Genomic DNA, 25704 nt, shown 5'->3' with positions numbered 1-25704 from the left:
GAGGTGCCATGTCGGAGGCCACTGTCCCTCTCCTGTATGCTCTCTGGCAGACTCAGAACAAGGTGTCACTGTGCTGGGTACTTTGGGGGCCCACTGGCTTCTCAAGTTGCCCCAGGCTGGTGGGGAGTCCATCCTCCCAGCAATCCGGGATGGCTTGCAGCATAGGTGAGAAGATGAGTCCCAGAGTGGACTGGGGGCCGTCCAGCACTGTGCTTCCAGCCATGGTGCCTGGGGGCCGTCCAGCACCGTGCTTCCAGCCATGGTGACTGGGGGCCATCCAGCACTGTGCTTCCAGCCATGGTGACTGGGGGCCGTCCAACACAGTACTTCCAGCCATGCTGGAGACACAGGAGTTGGTGCTTGCTGACTCTAAAATCTGTTTCTAAATGGCCATGGCACAGTGTGACAGGGCATCTGGGGAGGCTCAGAGAACTTTGTTCAGAGATGAGGGGCTTGAACTCCAGGGACCTGAGATGGGGACACCCCGGTGAGGTTGTTTCAATCCTTAAAACATTTCAGGGTTCTTTTGGCATTAATCTCAAATGGTTCAGAGAGGAGAGGGTGCAGGGAATGGCAAGAAGGAAGGTTCAAAAGGCCTTGATGTCTGTCTAGCGGGCGCAGGCCTGTGCTTTGCTCTCCCTTGGCATTGCAGGCCTCCATGGGTGGTGCCGAGTGACGGGAGGGTGACGGGGCCAGACTCTTACTGAACAGGCTGAGTCTGAGCAGGCGTTGGTTTGGTTGGTTTTTGTTGTGTCACAGCCCGTAGGCAACCCACAGCCAATTTGGAGAGAACAATCCTAGGTTAGGGAAGCTGTCACGGCCACTGCTGCCATGATGCTAATCCTGGGATGTGGATGTCTGAAGGCCAGGCACAGCTCCCAGGGGAGGAGTCAGAGACCAGTCAGTGAGGCCACAGGCCCAGAGCAGTGAAGAGAAGGTGGGGTGGGTCAAGAGGGCTGAGGAAGGGCCGCTGCCAGGGAGCTAAGCAAGGAGAACATACTGGAAGGCTGGATGTCTGTACTGAGAGAGTACAGTACCCCAGAAAGATGGAGTGGAAGCAGTTCATGCTGTTAAAATTATGGGATACTGGGCTGGAGAGATGGCTCAGAGGGTAAGAGCACTGGCTGCTCTTCCAGAGGTCCCGAGTTCAATTCCCAGCAAGCACATGGTGGCTCACAACCATCTGTAATGAGATCTGGTACCTTCCTTGCCAGCAGTACATTGGATACTTAATAAATAAATCTTTAAAAAAAAATATGGGATACTTAGGATGTGAGTCTCACTGGTCTCGATTGGCCTATACACGTTTTCTTTTCTTTCTTTCTTTCTTTCTTTCTTTCTTTCTTCATTATGTACACAATATTCTGTCTGTATGTCTGCAGGCCAGAAGAGGGCACTAGACCTTATTACAGATGGTTGTGAGCCACCATGTGGTTGCCGGGAATTGAACTCAGTACCTTTGGAAGAGCAGGCAGTGCTCTTAACCACTGAGCCATCTCTCCAGCCCCTATACACGTTTTCTTACATGGTGAGAAATAACCTTCGGATCATCCCTCGTGATGTGCCCATTTCACAGATGGAGGGTCAAAGTCTGTGTCAGAGCAAGACAGTGCCTTCCCTTCTGTAGATGGCACCTCTGGGCTCATCCCTGGTCTGGGGACCCTCTTGCCACTTTCCCATGTGTCTAAGCCAAACCTGAATGGCCCAGCTGAGCAGAGCTCAAGTCAAAGGAGGTGGTAGGGTCCGAACCCCTCCAGCCCTAGGGTGGCAAACAAGGCCCAGGGAACAAGAAGCTGTTCGTTCCCTGGTGTTCCCAGACTGTCCTCTGTCCTAGCCTTCTGTGAGTAAACCAGGTCCACCTGGGCTAGGCTGCTGTTATCCCCTCGCACCATGACAGTGAGCGTGCACACTGTACACGTGGGAACTAAGGTGCCGAGAACTCATCTGAGCTAAGAGTATTCCAACACTGGCCTCTTGCTTCTCTTGGGGCCACTGAACTCTGAGCTGTGACACAGGGAGGGGCCAAGCTCACAACCAAAGGTCTCAGGCATGGCTGCCTTAACAGCCCCACGTACAGTCTTGAATGGGACAGTCTATACCCAACTCCCTGTGACGATGGCGAGATGTGTTCTTTCCCTCACGACAGTTTCTCTCAGGGTATCAGCTAGGGGAGAGAAAGCCTTGAGGGCCTGTCAGCCCTAGGGCCTTGTAAGCAGCCTGGAAACATCTCTTCTCCTGCCCTGAATCGCCATTCTTACTGCCATGGTCCAGAGGGACTGCAGTATATTGTAACAGGCTTGCTTATGGGCCTCTGACTCCCAAATCATGACGTGGGGACTTAGTTATGAATGCTCGGCCTTATCTGTATTTGTCCCACTAGCTCTTTTAACTTCAATTAACCTGTTTCTCTTCATCTACGTTTTGCCTCAGGCCTTTTTTTAAACCTTTCTTTCATTCTGTTTGTCCTGTTTTCACTACTTCCTCCATGTCCCACGACCAACTGGCTGGCTCTAGGGCATTTCCCTCTCTTTCTCCCCCATTCTCCCCAGCCTAGATTTCTCCTCCTTATTCTCTCTGCCCACCAGCCCCTCCTAAAGCTCTAATGCTTAGCTATCGGCTATTTAATAAACCAATCAAGTACCTTAGGCCAACAAGGTGAACCCGCAACGCAACTTTACATAATTAAACAAATGTAACACAGCTTTATATGGTTAAATAGTCTGCATCATAAACAAAAGTAACACACCTTTATATGATTAAATAGTCTGCATCGTAAACAAAAGTAACACACCTTTATATGGTTAAATAGTCTGCATCGTAAACAAAAGTAACACACCTTTGTATGGTTAAATAGTCTGCATCGTAAACAAAAGTAACACACCTTTGTATGGTTAAATAGTCTGCATCGTAAACAAAAGTAACACACCTTTATATGGTTAGAGTAATCTGCAACATAAACAAGTGTAACAACACATCTTTATATGGTTAAAGTTAATAGTCTGCATCGTAAACAAAAGTAACACACCTTTATATAGTTAGAGTAATATTCTGCAACATAAACAAATGTAACACACCTTTATATGGTTAGAGTAATATTCTGTAACATAAACATGTAACACATCTTTGCCTAGTTAAAGTGATATTCCACAACAGTGTATACTATGGTACTCAGGGAGGAGGCCTGGAGATTTCACCTGCTTCCCTACCCTGCGCATCTCACTTTGATGTGACTTTATGGTTCCAGCCCTGGCTGTCAGGGGCCTGGGACACTGACTCCTGATTTTCCACTCTGAGCGTGCTCGGATGCCTCCTTGGGTGTTTTACTGAAGCCAGGGAAGGTTACGGCATAGTCTGTTCACAGAGGTGTCAGGCCACCCTGCCAGCTGGCAAGTGTTCGTTATGTGCCTGCTATCTGCCAGGCACCTTTCTCGAAGCCAAGCCTATGACAGTGAGCAAAACCAATAATCTCTGAGCCATGGAGGATGTTCTCACAAACCATAGGGTTGTCTGGCGATGGAAAAAAGCTTGAGTTGGCCCGATAGGGACAGAGATAAATGTCTTGGTGCCTGCAGGGTGGCTGGAGACAGCACCTTTACAGAGCCAGTAACTGTCCGAAAATGTACAGAGGAACAGAGTCCCCCCGTGGAGCCCTCAGGGCTACACAGACAGACCCACAGGATCTGGGGCACTGCCCTGGGCTACTGTCCCCAGAGCAATGCCCGTCCCTGCCCTTCTCACTGCCTCCCCTGGGACTCTGAGTTCTCAGCCTGTTTGTGCCAAATGAGATGTTGGTTTTATGGGCCGCTGTGGTCTGTTTTCTTATCCCTCACCCACAAGCTCATTTTCTTGGGTCTTATGGATAAGTCACAGCCAGACTAACTTTAGCTTGCAGAGCCTAGGCCCAGAGGTCCCAAGCCCCATCTGCTGTGACCTGGGCTCGCAACAGAGTGTAGACAGCGACAACCAGTTTCTCTCCAGGCCTTCTTGTACCTGGGGCTGCTCCTTGGGGGCTGTTCTCCACTTTCTTCCCCACCCAGGCTCAGCCTGGAAATACGGCCTCTGAGCTTTGCAGACCCTCCCAGGCCACAGCAGCCCAGGAGGGTAGGTTGAGGCCAAACCAGCACCCAGGGATCTCACAGCCATCCTCAGTTGCCAGTTCCCATCCTCTGGGGAACTTCTAGCCCCCACCCTGCCCACACTGCACCCTGGACCTGCCGATTCTAAATCAACCAGGGTGAGAGCCCTGTCCAGTCTGAAGAGGCCAGTGGTTCTGCGGCATGCTGGGGCGGCTTGGAGGAGTTTGCAGAGCCATTCACAGCCAGAACGCAGCCAGTGAAATATTTCAGCCCCTTCAACTCTGAGATCTAATTGTTTATTACGTGTGTGTATTTACTGGTGGAGGAGGAGGCTGCTGTGCCATGGTGCACCTGTGGAGGGCAGAGGTCAACTTTCAGGCGTCAGTTCTTTCCTTCTACCGTGTGGATCCCAGGGATCAAACTCAGGGTGGCAGCCTTGGCCCCAGTGTCTGTCCACAGAGCTCACCACCACACATCCGGTACCTCCTTTTGTGTTCTGTGGGACAACAGTTCCTGTCACCAGGGTAGTCCATTTCTCTAAAGTGTTAGGGGACCTCCACCAGCTACAGGACTTTTTTCATTTGGTTGGTGGTTGGTGGTTTTTTTGTTTGGAGTCTCTCTGTATAGCCTTGACTGGCCTAGAGCTTGGTACATAGACCAGGCTGACCTCCAACTCATAGAGATCCACCTGCCTCTACCACCCGAGTGCTGGGGCCACCACAAGGGGCTTAGCTGCAAGACTGAAGGACAGTTTTCTCATCAATTTCTCAAAAGTGCTTTTGTTGATACCGAGGACTGTCACTATAACTAGGGACCTAAGATAGCTTCTGACATGTGGTTGTCACTTACCTAATCTCCCAAGAGGCTGGTGGCCAGAGGAGAGGTTTCCCTTACCAGTCTCTGAAGGTCTCTGTGATGAGCTGGGAGACTAAGAAAATGGTAGCTATAACTAGCCAAGCAGGGAGGCTCCCTTCAGCCTCACAGGCGGGGCTGGAAGGCAGGGACCTGTACTTGTCTTCACAGCTGGGTGGCTCTGGACATTCACAGTGTTGTACCCTTAGGGCTCTGCTTCATCCTGTGGAAATGAAGTGGAGGCCATCAGCACAGGCCACCAGTCACCAGTGTCCCTCCAAAACCTCAAGCTTTGAGAATGGCGGGCTGTGTGAACTCTGGCCAAGAGGCCAGACTTAGATACCACTGAGGTCACTTCCAGCCTTGTCAATTGGGAACCAGAAATTGCAAAGTCTAGGAGCCCAGGCTCCTCAAATGTCCTGATTTAAGTTTCTTTCTTTCTTTCTTTCTTTCTTTCTTTTCCTTCTCTTTCTCTCCCTTTCTCATTTCCTCTCTCTCTCCCTCTCTCCTTCCCTTTTTTCCTTTTCCAATCCAGGTTTCTCTGTGTAGCTCCCTCTGTAGACCAGGCTGTCCTCAAACTCAAGAGATCAGCCTGTCTCTGTCTCCTGAGTGTTGGGATTAAAAGCGAGCACCACCACTGCCCAGCTTTAAGTAAATTTCATATGAAAAGGCATTCATGCATGGTTAGATGAAAATGAGGAATTTTCTAGACCCCACCACTACCATCACACACACAGAGAGCAAGCTGTTTATTCTGTGAGGCCCTTACTGTCTCCATTTTACAGTCAGGGCTTGTGGCTTGGGAGGAATACCACCCCAAGGCCCCACAGGTGAGTCCAGCGTCCAAGTCGAAGACACCAGTGTCACATCTGGCCTCTTTCCAGCACCTTCAGAAGCTCAGGCGTGCTGACATCAGTCTATACTTCCATGTAATAATCTGGCTCAAGGAACCATAGCGTTTGTTTTCGTAAGATAAGAAAGAAAAGGACACATCTAAACCATGCTTCGATAGCTGCTTCATATTTTATTTACAGAAAGCTAGCCCCTGCATAACCTTCCAGGCATCCCAGGGTTCTATTCTGGAACTTTCTTCTGCCCCATTCTATGAATCTGCACCCTGCCCTCCCACCCTCACACGGAGCCTGAAAATATTCATCTGAAAGGAGACAGTGCCCCCTTCTGGGAGCTTCAGAACTCCCAGGCCGACTTCTGGCAGGGCCAAGATGGACCACACCACGGGTGGGATAGATGTTACTAGAAGAGAAACCAGTTCAAACTGCTTTGTGCGTCCCAGGTGGAGCTCAAGACCAGACACCCCTGCTTCCGGGCCTCTCTCACCTGCCCTAGACCCTGTAGGTGCTTCCTGGCAGCTCCCACGTGCCTGGGCATCCCAGAGGACAGAGCAGACGCACAAGGGTTAACCGGCAACCCTCCACCTCCCTCCTCCTGCTTCTGGTCCACTAGCCTGTTGCTATGGGAACACTGCTAAAAATAAGATGGGCTCTTAAAACCCAGCCCCATGCTTAGGAGTCAAAACAAACTAATTAAAGCAGCCTGGGCTAGAATGTGAAGAAAATCACACTGTTTCTCAGGGGTGGGGAGCTCAGGGCCCACGGGTCCTGCCTTGACCTGCAGGGTTGGGGCTGGCTCTTCATCACCCACACCCCTGCATTCATGATTCTCCCCGCCAAACTGTCTTATGACCCTCTCTAATAGATGCTTCCCTGCCTCATTGTGAGAGCTGCCCCCTCATGGCCCTGCCACAGGTAAATGCCCAGTTTGGCTTCCTGCCAAGGCTTCTGCTCCATCCAGGGAAGCCAAGAGGATGGGTAAACAGAGGCCTGAGGCCACTTCAGCCAGTCCTCGAGATCTCAAGATGGCCCACCATAGCTCTTGGTGGCCTTCGGCCCTAAGATCTTTGCTTAAAGGTCTCAAGATGGGTTCCTGGACTCTCTTGGGTTGCTTTCTTTCCACACAGGCTCAGAATGTGGAGGGAGTGCCTGCGTGCATCCCTCCTGGCCCGGCTGTCCTCAGACCCATCCTACCCAGGGTTCTCTGTTTGTTTTCTAGGACCATCAAGGTGGAGGTTTACGACTGGGATCGTGATGGCAGGTAAGAGCGGGGGCCGAAAGGTGCTAAGGAAGGTGAGTAGACCTAGGAGCTCTGGGGAAACTGAGCCAGGCCCATCTGGGTACTCCTGGGAATGAGTGGCCAGAATCCACGCAGGAAGGCCTGCCACCCCGGTAGCTTAGGTCTGTGCAGGTCCTGCGGGGCAGGGTACCTGAGAGCCCTCCTTTCCCCCATGTGGCTGCCAGGAGCCAGCCCATGCCTGCACCTTCCTCACATGAAGAATGGGGATGCCCTGAAACACTCATGTTGAACACTGAACATTCGTGAGCGCCTCCTTTCTCCGTGTGGCTAGGCGCTGAGGAAGGCCAGGCTGTAGAGGATACGCTGGATGCCCAGAGATGTCCCACAGTCTAGCAAGGGTCACTGCAAACTTAGAGAGTAGACAGAGGTCGAAGAGAATCACTGTAGGGACAGCGACAGCGGGGTGTTCTGAGGCACAGGAAGGACTAGGCAAGTGCCTAAGGAGGGCTGGATCTGGCCTGCAGGAGGGGGACTTCTGTTTGGGGACAGAGGGGTAAGTGTGGCTGGCAATTTCTAGACAGGACAAGAGCAGGAATCCAGAACCCTCGCTGTCTCCCACTTGTTTGTGGAGCCAAATATGGACGTAGCCTGGCTTCTTGTGGCTAGTCCATGCTGGGGCACTCCCAAAGGGTGGTCACAGTTGGCGTCTCCCAGATCTGATATGGGCTGTGGATGGGGCTGTTCGTATTATAAAAGGTGGTGCCCGCCCCCACCTTTCCCGTCCCTTCCAGCCAACAGGATCAGCTCCGTCACACTTCTAGCCCAATTTGCCCTGTTCCTTTATAGACATCTTCCATATATCTCCTTTGCCTGGGAACTAGGGCCAGCCACCGGGGGCTACAGGGTCCTCCCATCCACTTACCATCCCCAGAAGGCCGATAGTTGTGAGTCTGTGGTCAACACTGTGGGGCTGGGGGTGTAGCTCAATGGTGGTGCCATAGCTTAGCATCTGCGAGACCCTGAGCACCATCCTGTACTAAAACTAAATAAATCAGCTCCCAGGGCTGGCAGATGGTTCAGTGGGCAAAGGTACCCACAGCACAAGCCTGACACCTGAGTTCAATCCAGGAAACCCACATAAAGGCAGACAGAACCAGCTCCGCAAAGTTGCCCTTTGACCTCCATATTCACTTGTGGTTCAAGCACACGCACACACACACACACACACACACACACAACCAGTAGAATTAAACAACCCCCCCAAACTAAAGTGTATATATCTATGATAGTGCCATAATGAAATCCACTACTTTGTATAACTTAAAAAAATCAAAACAAACAAAAACTACTGTGAGCTCACAGCAGGGCATGGCTTCAGGGACACGGGTGCTCCAGCCGGAGGACACCCCAGCTAGACTGCTAAGCGCTGCATTCTAGCAAGGACTCAGGGCAGGAAGGAGGGCTGTTTTGTGGAAGGTCTTGATGTGTTTAATGGAGAAGACCCCTGCCACCTGGCTGAATGTAATGTTAGCGGACGGCCGAGTAGAGCGTGTAGCTCAGAGACAGAGCCCTGGTCTAAGATGTTCAAGCCCCAGGGTTCCATCCCAACACCCAAGGAAGGTCGGGAAAGTGCCCTCGTGGACCTCTAATCCCCACAATTCAGGAGTCTTAGGTGGGAGGATTGAAGCTTGAGACCAACCTGGGCAATACAATGGGGAGATATCACCAAATGAATAAAATAACAAGACAGTGGCCATTAGTGACACAGAGTGGCCATCCCTGTCATCCCAGCACTCTGGAAGTAGAGACAGGGATCAGGAGTTCAAAGTCATCATTGGCTGCACAACCAAACTGGGATACATAAAACTACATCTCCAAAAGCCCAAAATTGAAATAAATAAAAACAACAAATTTTTATATAATAAAGGTGTGGCCCAGCACTCAGGAGGCATTGGCAAGTGGAACTAGGCTAGCCTGGTCTACATTAGAAAGTTTCAGGCCAGCCAGAGCTCCATAGCGAGGCTGTGTTAATGGAAACCTGTCTCCGCAGGGAGGAGGTAATGAATGCCTTTAATCCATCATCTGAATCTGACAATTGTTAAATTTCACTGTTTGCCTTATCTATATTTTACTAATGTAATTTAAAGGAAATTCCATCGTGGCTTTACCCCTAAATATTTCATTAGACATGTCTATAAAATAAGCACATTTCCCCCACGTAACTGTGAATGCCATTATCCCACCTGACATAGAGCGGTAATGCAAGACTGCCATCCAACGTTCACTCCGCAGTGACTGTCCCCAAATGCCCTTTCTTGCTAACTCGTTTAAGTAAGAACCCAAGCAATCCTGCATCTCCTTCCTCCAGGATCCTGTCTTCTGCCAAGTGGCTCTCTTGGTCCATGAGTAACAGAGAGTTCCCTTCCCACACTGGGCTCTCTGTGACTTGGATTGGAGGCCCTGGCAGAATGGGGGCAGGGGCAGGCTGCGGGAGAGGCCAGGATGAGTTAAGGCTTTCCTAGCCTGGGCCTCCAGGCTCAGCAGTCTCTTCCTTTGCAGCCACGACTTCATTGGGGAGTTCACCACCAGCTACCGAGAGCTGGCTCGGGGCCAGAGTCAGTTCAACATCTATGAGGTGAGCTGCACCGGGATGGGGTCTCCTCTCATAGGGGGTCCAGGTTATGACAGCAAGGACTTGGGAGCTCTGAGCTGGGGACTTCCATGTTGTCTCACAAGGTGAGTTTCATGTTCCCATTTCACAGAGCCCCCCCAGACACACACCCCATACACCACACACACCTCCACACAAAGCTAACCCTGACTTCCAAGTCCTTGAGCTACACCACCCCCTACAGAACACTCCTCACCAGGGAGGGGGCAGTAAGGAAGTCTGGGGGTTGGAGGAGTAGTTCAGTAGACGTAGACACACACACACACACACACACACACACACACACACACCATAGGAAGAGCCTTCAGGGTCAGTCCCGAGCATTGGGAAGAAAAAGGAGGCCGTGAGCCAAGACCTGAGATTCTGACTTTAGAGTGGCCCCGTATCTTCAGTTTGTAGTTTCTCTGGAGGAGCAGCCAGAGGTCTTAACTGCTGAGCCATCCCCTCCAGCCACCACGGCTACGGCTTGGGGAAGAACACTAGCACCATGCATTGCTCTAGGCTGCCTGAGTCCCCCAAACGAGGCAAGGCAAAATCTACCTCCTCTGAGGAGGGTCTCAGCAAAGTGGATGGAGAGGTGAACTCTTGGAGTTTGACCTCCATTGGCTAGGAGATCTTTTTTGTTTGTTTGTTTTTCAAGACAGGGTTTCTCTGTGTAGCCTTGGCTGTCCTGGAACTCTGTAGACCAGCTGACCTCCAACTCACAGAGATCCACCTGCCTCTGCATCCCTAGTGCTGGGATTAAAGGCATGAGCCACCACCATCTGACTGGCTGGGAGATTTTAAGCAAAATGAGAATCGGAAGCATAGATAGTAAAAAACGAGCATGGGCTCGTTCCTGCAGTCAGTCATTGATCATTGCTTCCTTGCCACCAAGGAGATGCGAGCTGCCACATGGGAAGCAACCTTGCCATCTCTGGATGGAAAAGCCAGCCTGAGAAAAACAGCTTCCGCAGCCCCACAGGCAGCTCTGAACCCCAGGGGTGTGTGTTGCTAGGAGGCTAAGTGAGCTCAGGAAGGCCTTGCTAGCATCAAGACTGTGAAAGAAAGCTCTCAGCAGTCAGCACCTCACGTCCAACCCTGAAGCCACCTTGGAGGGACCTACTACTAGGCCAGCGGTGTGCGGGCACTTCCCTGGATCCAGCCCCCGCTAAGGGCTGACTCACCAGCTAGGCCTCTTCAAACACTGCCCTCCTCCCGCCATCTGCAAGAGAGAGAGGCCTTAAGTCTCCAAGCCCTCAGGGTCATCACCAACATTACCATCTTCCTCCTGAGCTCACCAACCTCAGTCCGCCACCATTCTCTCCACAGTGTGGGCTTTGCTGTAGTTTTGTGGTTCCTCCATCCTTCTCAGTGACCAGAACGCTCTGGGCATGGTCCACAGGCGAGGTGCCCCTTCCACATCCCCACTCTCTACTGTGCCAGCTTTAAAGTCACGGCAGGTCTCCATGGGGAGCTGTGCTGCGAGGTAACTGACCAAGCTGCTGCGGCCTCCAGCCTGTCTGAATAGCTCGGCTTCACCACAGCTGAGCCCACTGGACAGAGACGGGCTTCATGCCTGTCTCTGAGCGGTGAGCTGCCTTGCTTCCGGCTGTCAGTCACTTCTACCCTCTGAGGCTGTTGTCCTTCACATAACCTCAGTTTTGTAGCTGTCCCCCAAGGTCCCCCCTCTGCCACAATATCTGTAGTCCCTGGAGACCTTCTCAAATGCTCCCTCCAGGAAGTCATCTCCTCCTTTGTAAGTCTCTACCCACACACCGCCCCTCCCCCATGCTGTGCCTGGGGCCCTTCCAAGACCACGAGGTCCTCAGGGGTGGGGTCTTTTATTCTGCACTCGCAGTAGCCTGGGGCACAGGCAAGCTGATTTCAAACCTGGGAAATAGCCTGCTGGAGCGGGCCAGTTCCTGATAGTGTCCCTAGGGGGCGCTCTGGCCCTGTGTGGTACCTGGCAGTCACTCGTACTGGCTAGAGAGGAGGTTCTGGGAAATCCCCGGAGCCCTCAAAGCAGACAGGGGCCAACTCATTATCCATTCAGATCTGACGCCAACTGTTTCTTTAACGTAAACGAGACGCGTCAGAGAACAGAAATGTGACTACGTGTTCATTTAAAGGTAATGCAGAAGGCTTCAAAGAAATGTGTCAGACCTGGTGGTGTGTCTGTATGGTCCCACCACTCGGGACGCTGAGGCAGGAGGAATGTGAGTTCAAGGCTAGCCTGGGCAGCATGGTGAGACCCTGTCTCAAAAACAGAAAGCAAAATAAAATGAAACAAAGGGGTAATATAAAGAAATTCACACCCCAAGTCCCATCTCCTTCCCCTCTGCTGAAGGGAGACCGCGGAACACACTTGGTTCCACTTGGTCAAACACTGTAGTGCAGTGTAGAGGCCGCAACTGTCTGTCCATCTGGGTAGCCGGGACCCTATGGTGCAGTAGGAGAGCGTTGCTCCGTGGCTAGAGAGGCACTTCCCGGTGATTCAGCTTCTCAGACTTGACCTCAGTCCCGCCTGTCAGTCATTCACCAGACGACAGCCCTGTATGAATGCATCGCTAGCCTAGACACTGGTTTATAATCCTGTGTCTACCCAGGTGGCTGTGTGACCTTGAGCGAATCACCCGCCATCTCTGTGGGTATCAGTTCTAGTTAGACCAAGCACACTGCAGTCAAAGGAGCTGGCCGATGAATCCCAGCACTTGGGAGGCAGAGGCAGGTGAATCTCTGTGAATTCAAGGCCAGCCTGGTCTACAGAGCGAGTTCCAGGACAGGTTCCAAAGACAGAGAAACCCTGACTCGGAAAAAAAAACCAACCAAACAAACAAAGAGACATATTGAAAGCCCCCAACCAAAGGTGGCATGAGCCATGCAGGGGAGGGGCATGCATTCTGAAGAAGCCAACAGGTGACCGCGTGGGTGGGAACTGCCCTGCTCTGTTGAGAATCCAGAGAAAGCCCAAACTTCCTCTGTTGAGCATGGGGACAGAGAGTGTCATGTGGCTCACCAGGACAAGATGGCCCTCCTCCTGGCCCCAGGGGTTCCCCAGCATTGGTCATGGGTCATGGCTGAGGGGCAGCATCCTGACCTTCCACTCTCTCCCCAAGTGGTGACAACATCTACAGACTTGACCAAATATCAGGGGTGTCACTGGCTGTCACTAGTGGAGAGCGGAGTTCATCCCAAGTCATTACTGAGCCTACCGCGTGGGGAGGAGGGGGCAGCACGGGAGGAGGAGCAGATCTTGTTTGGAAGTGTCCCACTGTGGGCCAGGATGGCAGCCCAGAGCCAGGCTCAGAGCTCAGGATATCCCTGAGTGGGAGCCCCAAGAAGAATGGGGAAGGCAAGGCTGAGGCAAGACAGGTGTGTGGGGTGACAGAGCAGCTCAGCCGGGCACAGGCAGGCGTGGGCAGAGCTGTCTTGCAACACACAGCTGCTCTGGGCGGGTTTGAGGGCCTTGGAAGACAAAGCTAAAGAAACTGGCCCAGTGTGTTGAATCCTGGGACACAGGGTTAGCGACGACTCCCAGCTTCCAGCATCCCACAAGGCCTGGCAAAGAAAGCCCTTCCAGCTGCAGTCACACCCGGTACCCTGCTGGGCTGGTGCCCAAGTCACACCCAGGGCTGGTGGGAGCCCTGAACCTTCCCTGACTTAACTTTCCCCTATAGGTGATAAACCCAAAAAAGAAAATGAAGAAAAAGAAATACGTGAATTCTGGCACAGTGAGTAGCCCCCTACTTTGCCTCCCCCACAGTCCCCCACCACCCCACCCCAATCTCAGTAGGCAGCGGCACTCAGGTGTCTGTCCCAGGTGAGTGGGGATCAGGGAGCCATCAGTCTGGGGGGCTCTGCAGAAGGAAAAGCTGGTGTGCTTGTGGGGAATCCCCAGACACTGGGCTCTGTGCAAGGCCGATACTGACGATGCTGGCGTCTGTGCGGAGAGGAGCCCAGGCCGCAGGCTGGGAAGTGACTCAGCCAGGTTACACAGCCAGGAGTCAGGTGTGAGTGAGCACCTCTTTTCATTCGCATCATCTGCGTGGGCAGCAGGCCCTGCCCCTGCTCAACTGTTACCGCCAGGGTCAGCGCTGGTCCTTGGCTTGTGGGGGCTGCTCAGCTGGACATTCCCACATTAATTCAGCCACTGTGCACTGGGCTCTCAGCAGTGCTGTGGGGACAAGTGACACAGCCAGGGGATGGCAGACCCCGGTCCCCGATACTTGTAATAGGGAAGGCAGAGGGTTAATTAGTGTGTGTGTGTGTGATGTGCACACATCCGTGAAGAATTGCAGTCGGTATAGGGGAAGTGATACCAAATAGAGCAAATATTGAGAATGTCGAAGAAAGGGACTCAGCCTTCGAGAACACAGCACACACAAAGGCCCTGAGGCGGAGCCCCAGCGCTGTTCAAGAACAAGTCAGTCCTATTTGCTCTGGCGTCTTTGGTGCGGGTTCTACCTTGACTGCATGGGATCTCGTGGGCTGTGAAGGATGAAGTGCTATTGTAGGCTGTTTCTGGTTGACTGGGAGCCACCTGGGAGGAGGTCGGTGGCTCTCAGGTGTTTCACACCCTGTTCCCCTGGGTGAGGCTCTCTGGGGCGGGGCTCTCTGGGGCGGGGTTCTCTGGGGCCACGGCACACAAACCTTCTGTCTCGTTCTTCAGGTTGGGGAACATCAGCTTGGTCACAGTTGGCCTAGCCAAGCTGAGGGGCTGGGACAGTAACCAGATCCTCACCAACAGGGGCTCCTTGGTTTCGGGGCCCCCTCCTTTCAGGTCACTCTCCCTCCTCTCCGTGACCCAGACAGTCCTCTTTGTGATAGGCTGCCTACATGGACAAGGCCATTGCCAAAGTCTCTGAGGGACAGAAGGCAGGAGGCTTCCACCAGAAGAGGGGTTCTGGGGACTGGACACCTGTAGGAAAAAGCCGGGTTCTCGCTGGGTCTTGTAGCAGAGGGGTGAATTACACCCCAGAAGTGTGCAAGGCTGGAGAAGAGAACAGAGACAGGATGGTGACGGAGAGTAGCACAGCCAGAGACAGGCACAGGCGGCTGGGCCTACATCTGGAAGACTCGGCGGCCCTCCACATTGCAGGCCAGGGCTCCACCGGGTTTTCCCAGGGCACCCTTGGAGGATGGCTGGGCCCTTCACCTGGGCCCTGTGCTTCAGCAGTAGGGTTGGCCTCACCATGAAGTGTGGTTCTAAAGCCCACCAAACTCCAGCACTCAGGAGGTGGTAAGGCAGGAGGAACAGGAGCTCAAGGTCATCCTGGGCTACTTAGCCAGTTTGAGGGCAGCCTGGGCTACAGGAGACCCTGTCTCAGTATGAAAGTCACAGACATTCTGGATTCAGACAGGTTCATATCCTTACTGCCACATGCTGGCAGCATCCGTGGAACCTCCGTTTCCTGGGCTGTAAAATGGGGATGAGAGTCCTTGCTGGGGTTGCCACAGCCACAGCATAGGGTGAACCCAGCACCCGTCAGTGAGATCCTGACCATCCTGGGCTCTTCGCTAACCACACCCTCTTTCTTTCCCAGGTCACACTGCTTTCCTTCGCGGTAGAGTCAGAGAGCACCTTCCTGGACTACATCAAAGGAGGGTGAGGGAAACAGGGCCCAGTCTCCCCAGCCCCGGGAGAGGGCAGGGCTCCATACCATGTAACCACAGCACACACCGTGAGGCTCCAACTGAGCCTGACACCAGTGTAGGCAGACTCTGCCTTGGAGCTGAGAACCCCGCCAACTCCTGGATTCTGAGGCAGGGTTCAAATCCCTGAGTAGAGGTGGGAGGGGCTAAGGGTGGTGGAGCCTCCGTGACTGAGAGAGCCAAGGTGTGGGAGGTAGAAAGTGCTCTAGGCAGGGCATCAGGGGCCGCAGGCTCCTGTCCATTTGCCTTAGCTTTCCTGAGTTACTATGGTGAGTCACGTTCTCTCTGTGGGTATCAGGGCTGTCCTCAGCACAGGGCTTGTGATGGGTGAAAGTTGAGGTCCCTCCCAGCACTGGGCTCCTGATGGGTGTGGAACAGGGACCTGTAAGAACAGTGAGATTCGGGGACAGTCCCAGGGCCAGCAGGTGTCTAACACCCAGCCGAAAGAGCAGAAGGAACTGTAGGGGGTGACCTCCAGGCCAACACAGCAAAACAGCCAGGAGGCCTCAGCTGACAGCTTGCTAGGCATGGCCTGATTCCAAGGAGGGGCTCCCTGGCACACTCCCTGCAGGCAGCTGCCAGGTCAGTGTGTGGGCAGCTGAGAGCCCACAGGTGCAGGCAAGCAATGACTGCACCTGCCTAAGAGGAGACAAGCAGGGCAGCTACCCAGGGCGCATCCCAGCCTGGCAGGCACCGGCTGCCCTGTCTCCAGGGCACGGAGAGACAGCTGTCCTGGGATATCGCTGGCTTTCCCATGACACAACTCCTTCGTCTCTTGAACTTGCAGCCTCAAGGTTAGGAGCCCTACAGAGAGCACACACGCACCCTCCCTGTGGGCTCCCAGAGGCCTCCTCTAGCCCCTCTCTGCGTAGATCCACCCCCTGTCTTGGCAGCCTTCCCCATCACCGCCTCCTCTGCAGAACTGGGGGTGCAGCTCAGTGGTACAACACTTTCCTTGCATGCAAAAAGAAAAAAAGAATCTGCAAACCAAAAATTCTCCCTTCTTTATTCCATTAAGCATTAAGCCTCTAGCCCTCATATTCCTCTGCACCTGGCAATTTTGAAACAAGCTTCATTTTGTTTACCCTCTCATTTGCATAGCACGCCTAATTTACATAGAGGGTGGGGTGAAGCCTTATCTCCATTTTGCACCCACCTGCAAGGTGGCCTGGCTCCTTTTGTTCCTGGCTAATTAGTAATCCTCACCGCCTCTGTTGTTCCCATGGGGCTAACTACAGATGGAAGCTGAAGAGGCAGGGGACTGCTGGAGCACCCTGCAGGTCAGACCCCTAGAAAGAACTCTCTGGAGGGTCTGAGCCAGACAACTGACTCTGGGCTGTGGAAGCATAGAGAGCTTGTCCAAGCAGGAGACTGACAGAGGGGTCCGTCTGAGGACCCTGGCTTCCTTTCCTTGCCTGCAGAGCCCAGGAGTAAGAATGATGGTGCCTTTGTCCCTGTCAGATGAGGCCAGGAGGCAGGAGCAACTTTGTTGCGGGGAGTTGTCCCAAAATGCCCGCTTTTTTTTCTTTTCTTTCTTTCTTTCTTTCTTTCTCTCTCTCTCTCTCTCTCTTTCTTTCTCTCTTCCTTTCCTTTCCTTTTTTTTGTTTTTGTTTTATTTTGTTTTACAAGACAGAGTTTCTCTGTGTAACAGCCCTGGCTGTCCTGGAACTTGTTTTGTAGACCAGGTTGTTCTCGAACTCACAGAGATCTGTCTGCCTGCTGCCTCCTGAGAGCTGGGATTAAAGGCATGTGCCACCGTTGCTTTCTTCCCCCATGTTTTCAGGACTTTGCATAGAAGAATAGTTAAGGGACAGCACCAGCCTTTCCCCTCACCCTGTTTTTGGAAGAGACAGTCCAGTAGTGTTCCTCAGCTATAGTCCAGCAAAGCAGAGCCATCCTCCCAAGGATGGCCCCTGAATCAGGGCTTTTGCTCTCCAGGTGTCTCCCTTCCTCCAACAGAGATGCTGTTATTCCACATGGAGAGATACCATCAAACAGTCTACTGCTATAGCAAGGAGTCCCCAGCCACAGGCTTCAAACAAGTATCTGGTAGTACTGAGTGTGGCGGTGATATAAACAGCCACTCAGGGGCCCAGGCTCTTGCTCTCTTGTGGCTCTTCTCTTAAAGACTGGAGTCCAGGGGATGCTCTGCCTCCAGCTAGCAGAATGATGGGACTCCCTCTGCCTATAAAACTTGGCTTGTCTCCTGCTGGCCAGGTGCTTACTCTTTCCCAAGGGACAAAGAGTTTATGGACAGCAGCTTGACTGATCAGGTGGCAAGAGAACTGGGATTTCTAAAAGGGACCTTCTCCTAAATGCAGTTGAAATAGGACTCCTGTTACATTCTCTATGTCCCCAGGCAAGGTACCTTCCCCCCTGTGACTCCAGGATTTTTGTTAAGCAGATTCTGAGGGCCCCAGTTGAATCACTGCAGAGAGAGGGCCCTGGAATCCTCTCCCTCTGTTTTACAGCCGTGTGAGAATCACAAGATGAGGCTCCACCCAGGCGCAATCATCAGTCTTACTCTGTCCACATCTGGCCTGGATTCCACAGCAGCCAGCCATGAAACCTCCAGGCTAACTTCACTATGAAAAATTTTAACACATGCTGTATCGTTGAGAAGGGAGCCTCAGGAGCCTCCCAGACTCTGATTGACCTTGCCCAGAGAGTCGGAGTCTAATCTCCTTAACCATTTGTGATGAAGTAGGTCCCAGCCCTCATCCCTCCCGAGGTCCTACAGAAGGTAGCTCTAGAATACAGGACTTTCCCTTCATAAAGTACACGGGTTAAAGTGATGGCTGGGTGGTTAAGAGTACTTCCTGCCCACAGGAAGTGACACCTAGCAGCCTGTGACTCCTGCTCCAGGGGATCTGGCACCCTCTTCTGGTCTCTTCTAGCAACTGCACTCAAGTGCACAATCACACACACACATAATAAAAAAAAAAAAGTTTAAACTTAATAGCCATACTGTGTGATTACAAAATGAACCACAGTCCATAATAATACCCCAAACACTGAAAAATTCACAGTTCCTTAATACCAGAGGCGAGGCAGTTTTCAAGTGGTTGTTTTGAAACTTTTTAAAATTGGTTGATTGCAGAGTCCAGTCAAAATTCAAATACTGATTGATGTATTTCTCTCTTAATTCTGTTTTCATCTTATGGGATCTGGAGGGAACCATAGATGCCTAAGTTCTCAACTGTGATTCTTATAGTAATGCTATACAGTTTTTCATAGACTCGGGCTGTATCTCCTATGGTGTCATTTAACACCACACACCACACACACACACAACTGTCTTCTGTATTTTCTGTGAGAGCTTAGAGATTGGCTATGGTGGCACATGCCTTTAATCCAAGCACTTCCTGGAAGGAGGGTTTCTGTGAGTTCAAGACCATCCTGGCCACAAACCAAGTTCCAGGCTATCCAGGACTACCTAGTGAAACCCCCTCTCAAAAACTAAGCAAACAAGCCGGGCGGTGGTGGTGCACGCCTTTAATCCCAGCACTCGGGAGGCAGAGGCAGGCGGATCTCTGTGAGTTCGAGGCCAGCCTGGTCTACAAGAGCTAGTTCCAGGACAGGAACCAAAAAAGCTACAGAGAAACCCTGTCTCGAAAAATCCACAAAAAAAAAAAAAAAAAAAAAAAAAAAACTAAGCAAACAAACCAAACACAACAAAACAAAAACAGAAAAAAATCTATCAGAAAGCTGTGGAAGCTCAGCCAGACAGTATCGTGGGTGTCATTGTCTTCCTTCTAGAGATATTTAGTGTATGTTTTGTCTCCTCATTTGTTATGTTTTAACAATTAATCTGACTCTGGATTTTAACCAGAAACCCAGTAGCCCTGGCCTCACCTACTCACTCGCTTGGGCACAGGTTCAGAGAGGAAGGGAAGGCGCCCATAGAACCGTGCATGCCCACACAGCGTAATCAGCCCCTGTGTGTTCTGGAGAGCTCCCCCCAGTGCTCGCAGTGGCCTCACAGAGGCCTCACAGAGGGGCATGGCTGTTGCAACTGTCCCAGCCTTGCAGAGATTATGCACACACAGTGGCTTCTCTAAGGCCACATGCCTGACAAACATGGGTGCCCAGTAGTTTTTACTGCCTTGCCCAGCGCTGCCCACGGCCCATCCTCCTCAGGTGACCCCAGGTCTTCTCTTCTTTAGGACACAGATCAACTTCACCGTGGCCATTGACTTCACCGCCTCCAATGGTGAGTGGGGCAGGAGTGGGGGGCGGACTTCTCTGGGCTGTGGTAGACAACTCGGCTATGAGCCAGGCCCCTCATACCTCCTCCTCTTCCCGTTGGGTGGCACTAATCCTTGGGAGATGTAAGCAAAAATCTACTCCCCCAGATAGGGAACCAATAACAGATCAACGTACAGATATTACCAAAGTCCAATGTGAGTTTGCTGGCTTACTTACAGGAGTATGGTTCAGGGGTTACTACGCACAAGCTAATGAGAGCCATCTCAGTGTGGGTGACAGCCCAGGAAAGCTGGGACCCTGCACAGCTTGCAGACAGTTTAACAGGGACTTCCTGTACCCTGTGAGCTGTTTACTTTCTGAGGTGGAATGCTTCAGTGCGGAGGAAAATGCCCACCAGAGAAGGCTTCTATGTCTAGACAACCAAAGTTAGAATGAAGAGGGCTGCACACGCCTTTGATCCCAGCACTTGGGAGGCAGAGGCAGGTGACTAGGATGGGGCAGCTCCCCTGATTTCCAGAAGTATCTGTAGTGAGGAGACTGAAAGTTCAGATCACGCAGCTGGTGGGCGGTCTAGACGCTGGTCCTGCCTGGGGGTGGGGGGGCGTCAGTAACAAGCGGATCAGTGAAATCTGACCGCTTGAGGTGACGGGCAATGGGGACATCATGGCAGGGGAAGGGAAAGAGAACTCAGGTAGGCGGGCACTACTAGAGAAGGGCCACACTGGTTCGGTGGCCGTAGAAGAGAGACAAGGAGGCGAGCCTCGTGAATGTTGAGGAGAGAAAGAGACACCGCCAGGGCCGTGCAAGGAAGCATGGAGAGGCCGCAACTGTGGAGCTCAGACTGGAAGGAGGATGGGAGGCCAGATTCATGGGGATCCTGTGGCTCGGTGGGCTCTGGGGTGGTCTGGGTGGGATGAGGGCTCAGGATCCTTCAAGCAGATGGTCTGGCCTTGGAGTCAGGGTGGGCAGGCCAGTGTGTAGTGTGGCCTGCAGGTAAGGGCAGGTCAGGGCAAGCGGGCATGGGGTGGGCATGAGGGGGTTACTGCTGCCCTGTGCACCAGACAGTGAAGGCCTTGAGGAAGAAGTGGGATTCTGAATGTGTTCCAAGGGTTCGGCAGTCACTCCTGAACCAGGATGGCGTGGAGGGCGTGACAGGGAAGATTCAAGGATGAACAGTGGTGCTCGTGGACATGCCCTGTCCAGTCTGGCAGATGTCCCCACGTCTTGTGTTGCAGGGAACCCCTCGCAGTCCACGTCCCTGCACTATATGAGCCCCTACCAGCTGAACGCTTATGCGCTGGCGCTGACCGCCGTCGGGGAGATCATCCAGCATTACGACAGCGACAAGATGTTCCCTGCCCTGGGCTTCGGGGCCAAGCTGCCTCCTGACGGCAGGGTGTCACATGAGTTCCCACTGGTAGGAGGTGCCAGGCTGGGAATGAGCAGTAGGGGACTGGGAGTTTCTAATTCTTGGCCTTGGCCTAAATACTTGCAGAGTAAACTCCATAGGCATGGCTACCTACTTGGCTTAGGGTCTGAGCTAAAGGCAACTATACCCTGCCTCTCCCTCCCGAACCCAGCCCTGTCTTCCCCCCTGCCTTCCTGGGCCAGCCCTGCCTCTGCCTCCACCCTGGCCAGCCCTGCGCCCAACCCTGCCTCTGCCCCTCCCCCCTCCCTGGACCCAGCCCTGCCTTGCCACCGTCCTGCCTACTTGAGCTCAGCTGGCTCCTCTCTGTCCCAGAATGGCAACCAGGAGAACCCCTCGTGCTGTGGCATTGACGGCATCCTGGAGGCGTACCACAGCAGCCTGCGCACGGTGCAGCTCTACGGCCCCACAAACTTCGCCCCTGTAGTCACCCACGTAGCCAGGTGAGCCTGGGGCAGCTGACCCCCCCGGAAGCATGGCTGGAGGGTGTAACGGAGCATCCCATGCCACCTGCTCACCAAGAGGCCCAGGGAGATGCCCTTCGACCCCCTTAACAAAATGTTTGGGAGTCGTGTTCAGGGGGCCTGGGCCAGAGGCGCCAGGACACACCTCTTTGTGTCCCTATCCCCACCCCTACAGGAATGCCGCCACTGTGCAGGATGGCTCCCAGTATTCTGTCCTGCTCATCATCACTGATGGCGTCATCTCCGACATGGCGCAGACGAAGGAGGCCATCGTCAACGTGAGTGGAGGATGGGGGTGTCGCTTTCTCTCACACAAACACACCACGGTTTCAGCGGACTGAAGCATCTTGTCCCACCCCTAGGAGAACCTGGTGGGGTGGGGGTGCCTCATTTAAAGAAACACTGGGGGATTCTTTCCCCACCCCCACAATGTTTCCCTAAAGCCCCCTCGCCCCTTTTGAATTCCCTTATTCCTCTAGTTGCTGGCCAGAGTCTGGCAGGACTAGGAGACAGTGCTAGACAGGGGTTTGGGAGATAAAAAGAAACTCTGGATCTGTGAGAGGCCAGACCTCTGAGCCACACAGATGGCCCTATTCTCTGGGGGCCCATGGCTGCCTCAGTCACCCACCCTAGGCCCCAGCTTGCCTGTCATGTAGAGGAGGTAGGGGATCCCAACATGAGGGAAGCTTTCCCCCAACCCTGTTCAATGGTTTCCCTATAAAAGTGGCTCCAGCCACTGCTGCCCTGGTCCCTCATGGTGGAGTCCCAGTGCCTGAGGAGGTGGCTCAGAGTCAGGCAGACCCAGCTCTCCTGAAAGACTCTCCTCTTGCTCTTGATCTGGCAGTTCTCTCCCTATCCTGTCCTTTTCCTTGGGGTTCCTTGGGGTCCCCTACCCTTATTATCCCTTCCTGCCCCATGCCCTGCCCTCTCTTGGTTTGGCCCACCTTCCTATCCCTCACCTAGGACTCTACCCTCCCCTGTCTTCTCCCAGGCTGCCAAACTCCCTATGTCCATCATCATTGTCGGCGTAGGCCAGGCTGAGTTTGATGGTGAGTCCAGTGTCCCCTTCCCAGATGTCTCTTCCCACAGAACTCCATGGCATCCTGTCCCCGCCAGCAAGAGCTCGTGTCTGGGTGGGTTTGTGTGTCCTCTTGAGAACTCCATGGCATCCTGTCCCCGCCAGCAAGAGCTCGTGTCTGGGTGGGTTTGTGTGTCCCAAGAGGGTGCGTCCATCTTCACACGCATGCCTCAGCCTCATTATCGGGGCCGTACCACTCCTCCATCCAGGCAAGGAGCCTGGACGAGGGGAACGGCCCTAGCTGCACGTCCGTCTGTCTCCGCCTGTTTCCTCATCTCTGGTGTGAGGGCAAGGACCCTAGACTGACCTGGGATTGGAGGGCAGGTCCTGCCAGATATACTTTGTCACACACATGCATCCCTTGCTTGTCCCTACAGCCATGGTGGAGCTGGACGGTGACGACGTACGGATCTCCTCCCGGGGGAAACTGGCTGAACGGGACATTGTCCAGGTGAAACAGGCCCTGCTTACTGTAGTGCATCAAATATGAAGGCCTCTAGCCAGGCCAGCCTCAGCGCCCCTTTGCAGAGTCCCCAAGGACAGACCCTGGAATCCCCTCCTCAGCCAGGGTCCCTCCCTGCCATGCCCTGCGTGAAGCTGCCTTCTAACCCGAATGATGCCCCCACAGAACCCAAGCCCTGCAAAAAGGCTCCGTGCTCATACACATTTCAGTAGTCTGTGCGACGCGGCCTTCCAGTGGCATGGAGACCCCTTGAAGATGGAGGCAGTGTCCTTAGTGTTTAGGAGGAGGGCAGGAAGGAGCCAGAGGGGGACAACACTGAGGAGATAGTGGGTTAGGTGTGGGCTTAGAGGAGAAAGGATCCTAGGAGACAGAGGGGGTCCCTCTAGAGAGGGTTGGTAAGAGGAAAGGAAGCCAGGATCAAGCTTTCCCAGCATCCTTTGATGCCTCTGTGCATCACTAGAGTCTCAGATGAAGGGATTGGGTCAGTGTTAGAACCTGTCATGAGTGGGGGTGAGTATCTCTGCATGGAGTCCTTGGGTATCTCTGCAAGGGACAGCCCTTGGTGAAACCCATGAAGCAGGGATTGGATACAGTGGGTCCTCTGGGAGGAGACCCAGAGATGCCCATCCTGACCCCACTTTCCTGCCTATCAGTTCGTGCCCTTCCGGGACTACGTGGACCGTACCGGCAACCACGTGTTGAGCATGGCCCGCCTGGCCCGGGATGTGCTGGCCGAGATCCCCGACCAGCTGGTGTCCTACATGAAGGCACAGGGCATCCGCCCACGCCCACCACCCGCCGCACCTGCTCAGTCGCCCCCACAGTCCCCAGCCCACTCACCCTCTGAATCCCCCCTCCACACGCATATCTGAAACTCGCAGGACCAGGGGCCTGGAGGCTGAGACCTCACTTTCCTTGTGGTTGCCTTCTCAGACTCTTCTTGGAGGGCTGGCAGGAGATGGGGTGTCCATGATCTCACCCCACTTCCTGGCCTCAATTTCCCACCCAAATCCAGGGAACTGGGGGTGGTGTAGAAGACAAGGGGTACATAAGATTCTGCGGTTGAGTAGACTCCCCTAGCCTGTGTTGGATAGTCCCAGACTCCCCTATTCTTGCAGGCCTCCTCCAGCTCCCCTCTCCTCTTGCCCTAGTGTCTAGTGTCCCGGGTCCCTTGAGATCCCCTGTCCTGTGTCCAGGGAACCCCAGGTTGATGGGCTACCAGGGATGTGTAATTGACTTTCTTAGGGACACTGTTTGTGAGCAGAGCCTGTGAGCCATCAGGGACTGTGATGGGGGCACGTTAGGGAAGAGTCAGTCCCTTCGCAGTCCTCAAAGGCTTGGTGGTATGCTAGAATGTTCTAGATGCACATTTGCAGCCCCACTGGAGCCGTCACAGGTAGCTTGTGGCATTGAGATGTCTCCTGCTCACCTGGGAGGCCACTCACCTGCAGGGCACAGGGCCAGCCCCTGTACTCTGTCTGGCCTCCTCTCTGCCCTTCAGTGGCTCTGGGGCCAGGAGCCCTGAGCACCAGCCTGTCCCCACCCAGCGCAGCCTCTGCTCTCTGGACCTCAGTGTCCACACCTCCGTGATGACAGGATTGGTCAGGTGGTCCAGCGTTTCCTGAGCCATCCTGAGGGTCCATCCATTCCACACCCAGCCTCCCCATCCCCCCTCATGACCGCCGTCCACACCCAGGCTATCTAGACTCTGGGGTTACCCTGTTGCATCCTGTCACCCACACCCCAGCCCTTCAGAGCTCCTGCCCCGGCCGTGGGAAGGTAGTAAGGAACTTTCCACCTAAGGTTACCCCTCTGGGGCAGGTCTTGCATGTGTCCCTTATGCCGCATGGGGTCCCCGCCTACCATCTCCCATCCCACCCGCCTCTGTCATGCATGATGGTGGTGTTTCTGCTGTCTGGTCCTGTGCCTGTCTGAGACTGTCTATGTGGAAATTGCCTTAAACTGAAGTAAACTGGTTCTTTTAGTAGAAACATGTCCCATCTCCTTAGAAAACAGCTCCGCCGCTGGCCCAGCCGCTCTGATACCTCAGTTCTTTGGTTCAGCCATGGCTCTGTATGACCCTGTGAGAGGCATGGAGTGTGTGGCAGGGGATGCTCTTCACAAACATCCCGGAAGACAGGAAGGACAGCAGTGTGCAGACACTCAGGTCTGTAGCCTGGCTTCGGACAGTGGAAAGAGTCTGCAGCAATGGGAGAGAATGAAGGATCAGACAGCAGAAGAGATATTTAAATGAGACAGTCAGATGATTGAGGAGAGCCCCAGGGCGATGTGGCCAGGAGCCATGCTGATACCTGGCTGCACTGGGCTTGGGCAGTGGGGTAAGGACAGTCTCTGAGGTAGGAGCCTGATGTGTGTGAAGGGGGACAAGGAGAGAGTTAAGGAAGAGAACACAGGAGCTGACATCAGGGAGGGAGCCAGAGTGCACAGGGCTCGGGCAGTGGGGTAAGGACAGTCTCTGAGGTAGCAGCCTGGTGTGTGTGAAGGGGGACAAGGAGAGAGTTAAGGAAGAGAACACAGGAGCTGACATCAGGGAGGGGGCCAGAGTGCACAGGGCCTTGTGGTTCATGGCAAGGGCTCTGACGTTTGTTCTGGAGAGATGTAGCCATTGAGGAAGTGAGAGAACCAGCACGTGACCTGAATCTCTCCAACACGGGATCCCTATCACATTCAATCACGTAGTTCCTCATCTCTTAACAGATATCTGCTGTGCACCTGTTCC

The 25704-nt window shown here is 53.5% G+C and overlaps 1 protein-coding gene across 2 annotated transcripts in view; it reads left to right on the top strand.

Moving 5' to 3' along the window:
* The window catches only part of Cpne5 (copine 5), an 82770-nt gene extending 57815 nt beyond the window's left edge, over positions 1–24955 (top strand). For both annotated transcript variants that reach the window (XM_041634688.1, XM_041634689.1), the window contains 11 exons: positions 6999–7040; positions 9579–9654; positions 13350–13403; positions 15216–15277; positions 19491–19537; positions 20769–20950; positions 21275–21402; positions 21599–21701; positions 22415–22472; positions 22879–22952; positions 23618–24955. In XM_041634688.1, coding sequence (XP_041490622.1) covers positions 6999–7040; positions 9579–9654; positions 13350–13403; positions 15216–15277; positions 19491–19537; positions 20769–20950; positions 21275–21402; positions 21599–21701; positions 22415–22472; positions 22879–22952; positions 23618–23836 — 1045 coding nt within the window. In that variant the 3' untranslated portion in view covers positions 23837–24955. The remainder of the gene's footprint in view (positions 1–6998; positions 7041–9578; positions 9655–13349; positions 13404–15215; positions 15278–19490; positions 19538–20768; positions 20951–21274; positions 21403–21598; positions 21702–22414; positions 22473–22878; positions 22953–23617) is intronic.
* Positions 24956–25704: the final 749 nt, after the last annotated feature.

Source organism: Microtus oregoni, unplaced genomic scaffold (assembly GCF_018167655.1).
Source record: "Microtus oregoni isolate MIOR12 unplaced genomic scaffold, Mior012 000046F_ref0000063, whole genome shotgun sequence".
Classification (NCBI taxonomy): domain Eukaryota; kingdom Metazoa; phylum Chordata; class Mammalia; order Rodentia; family Cricetidae; genus Microtus; species Microtus oregoni.
The sequence above is the reverse complement of the archived record's forward strand: the minus strand, read 5'-3'. Positions and strand labels throughout refer to the sequence as shown.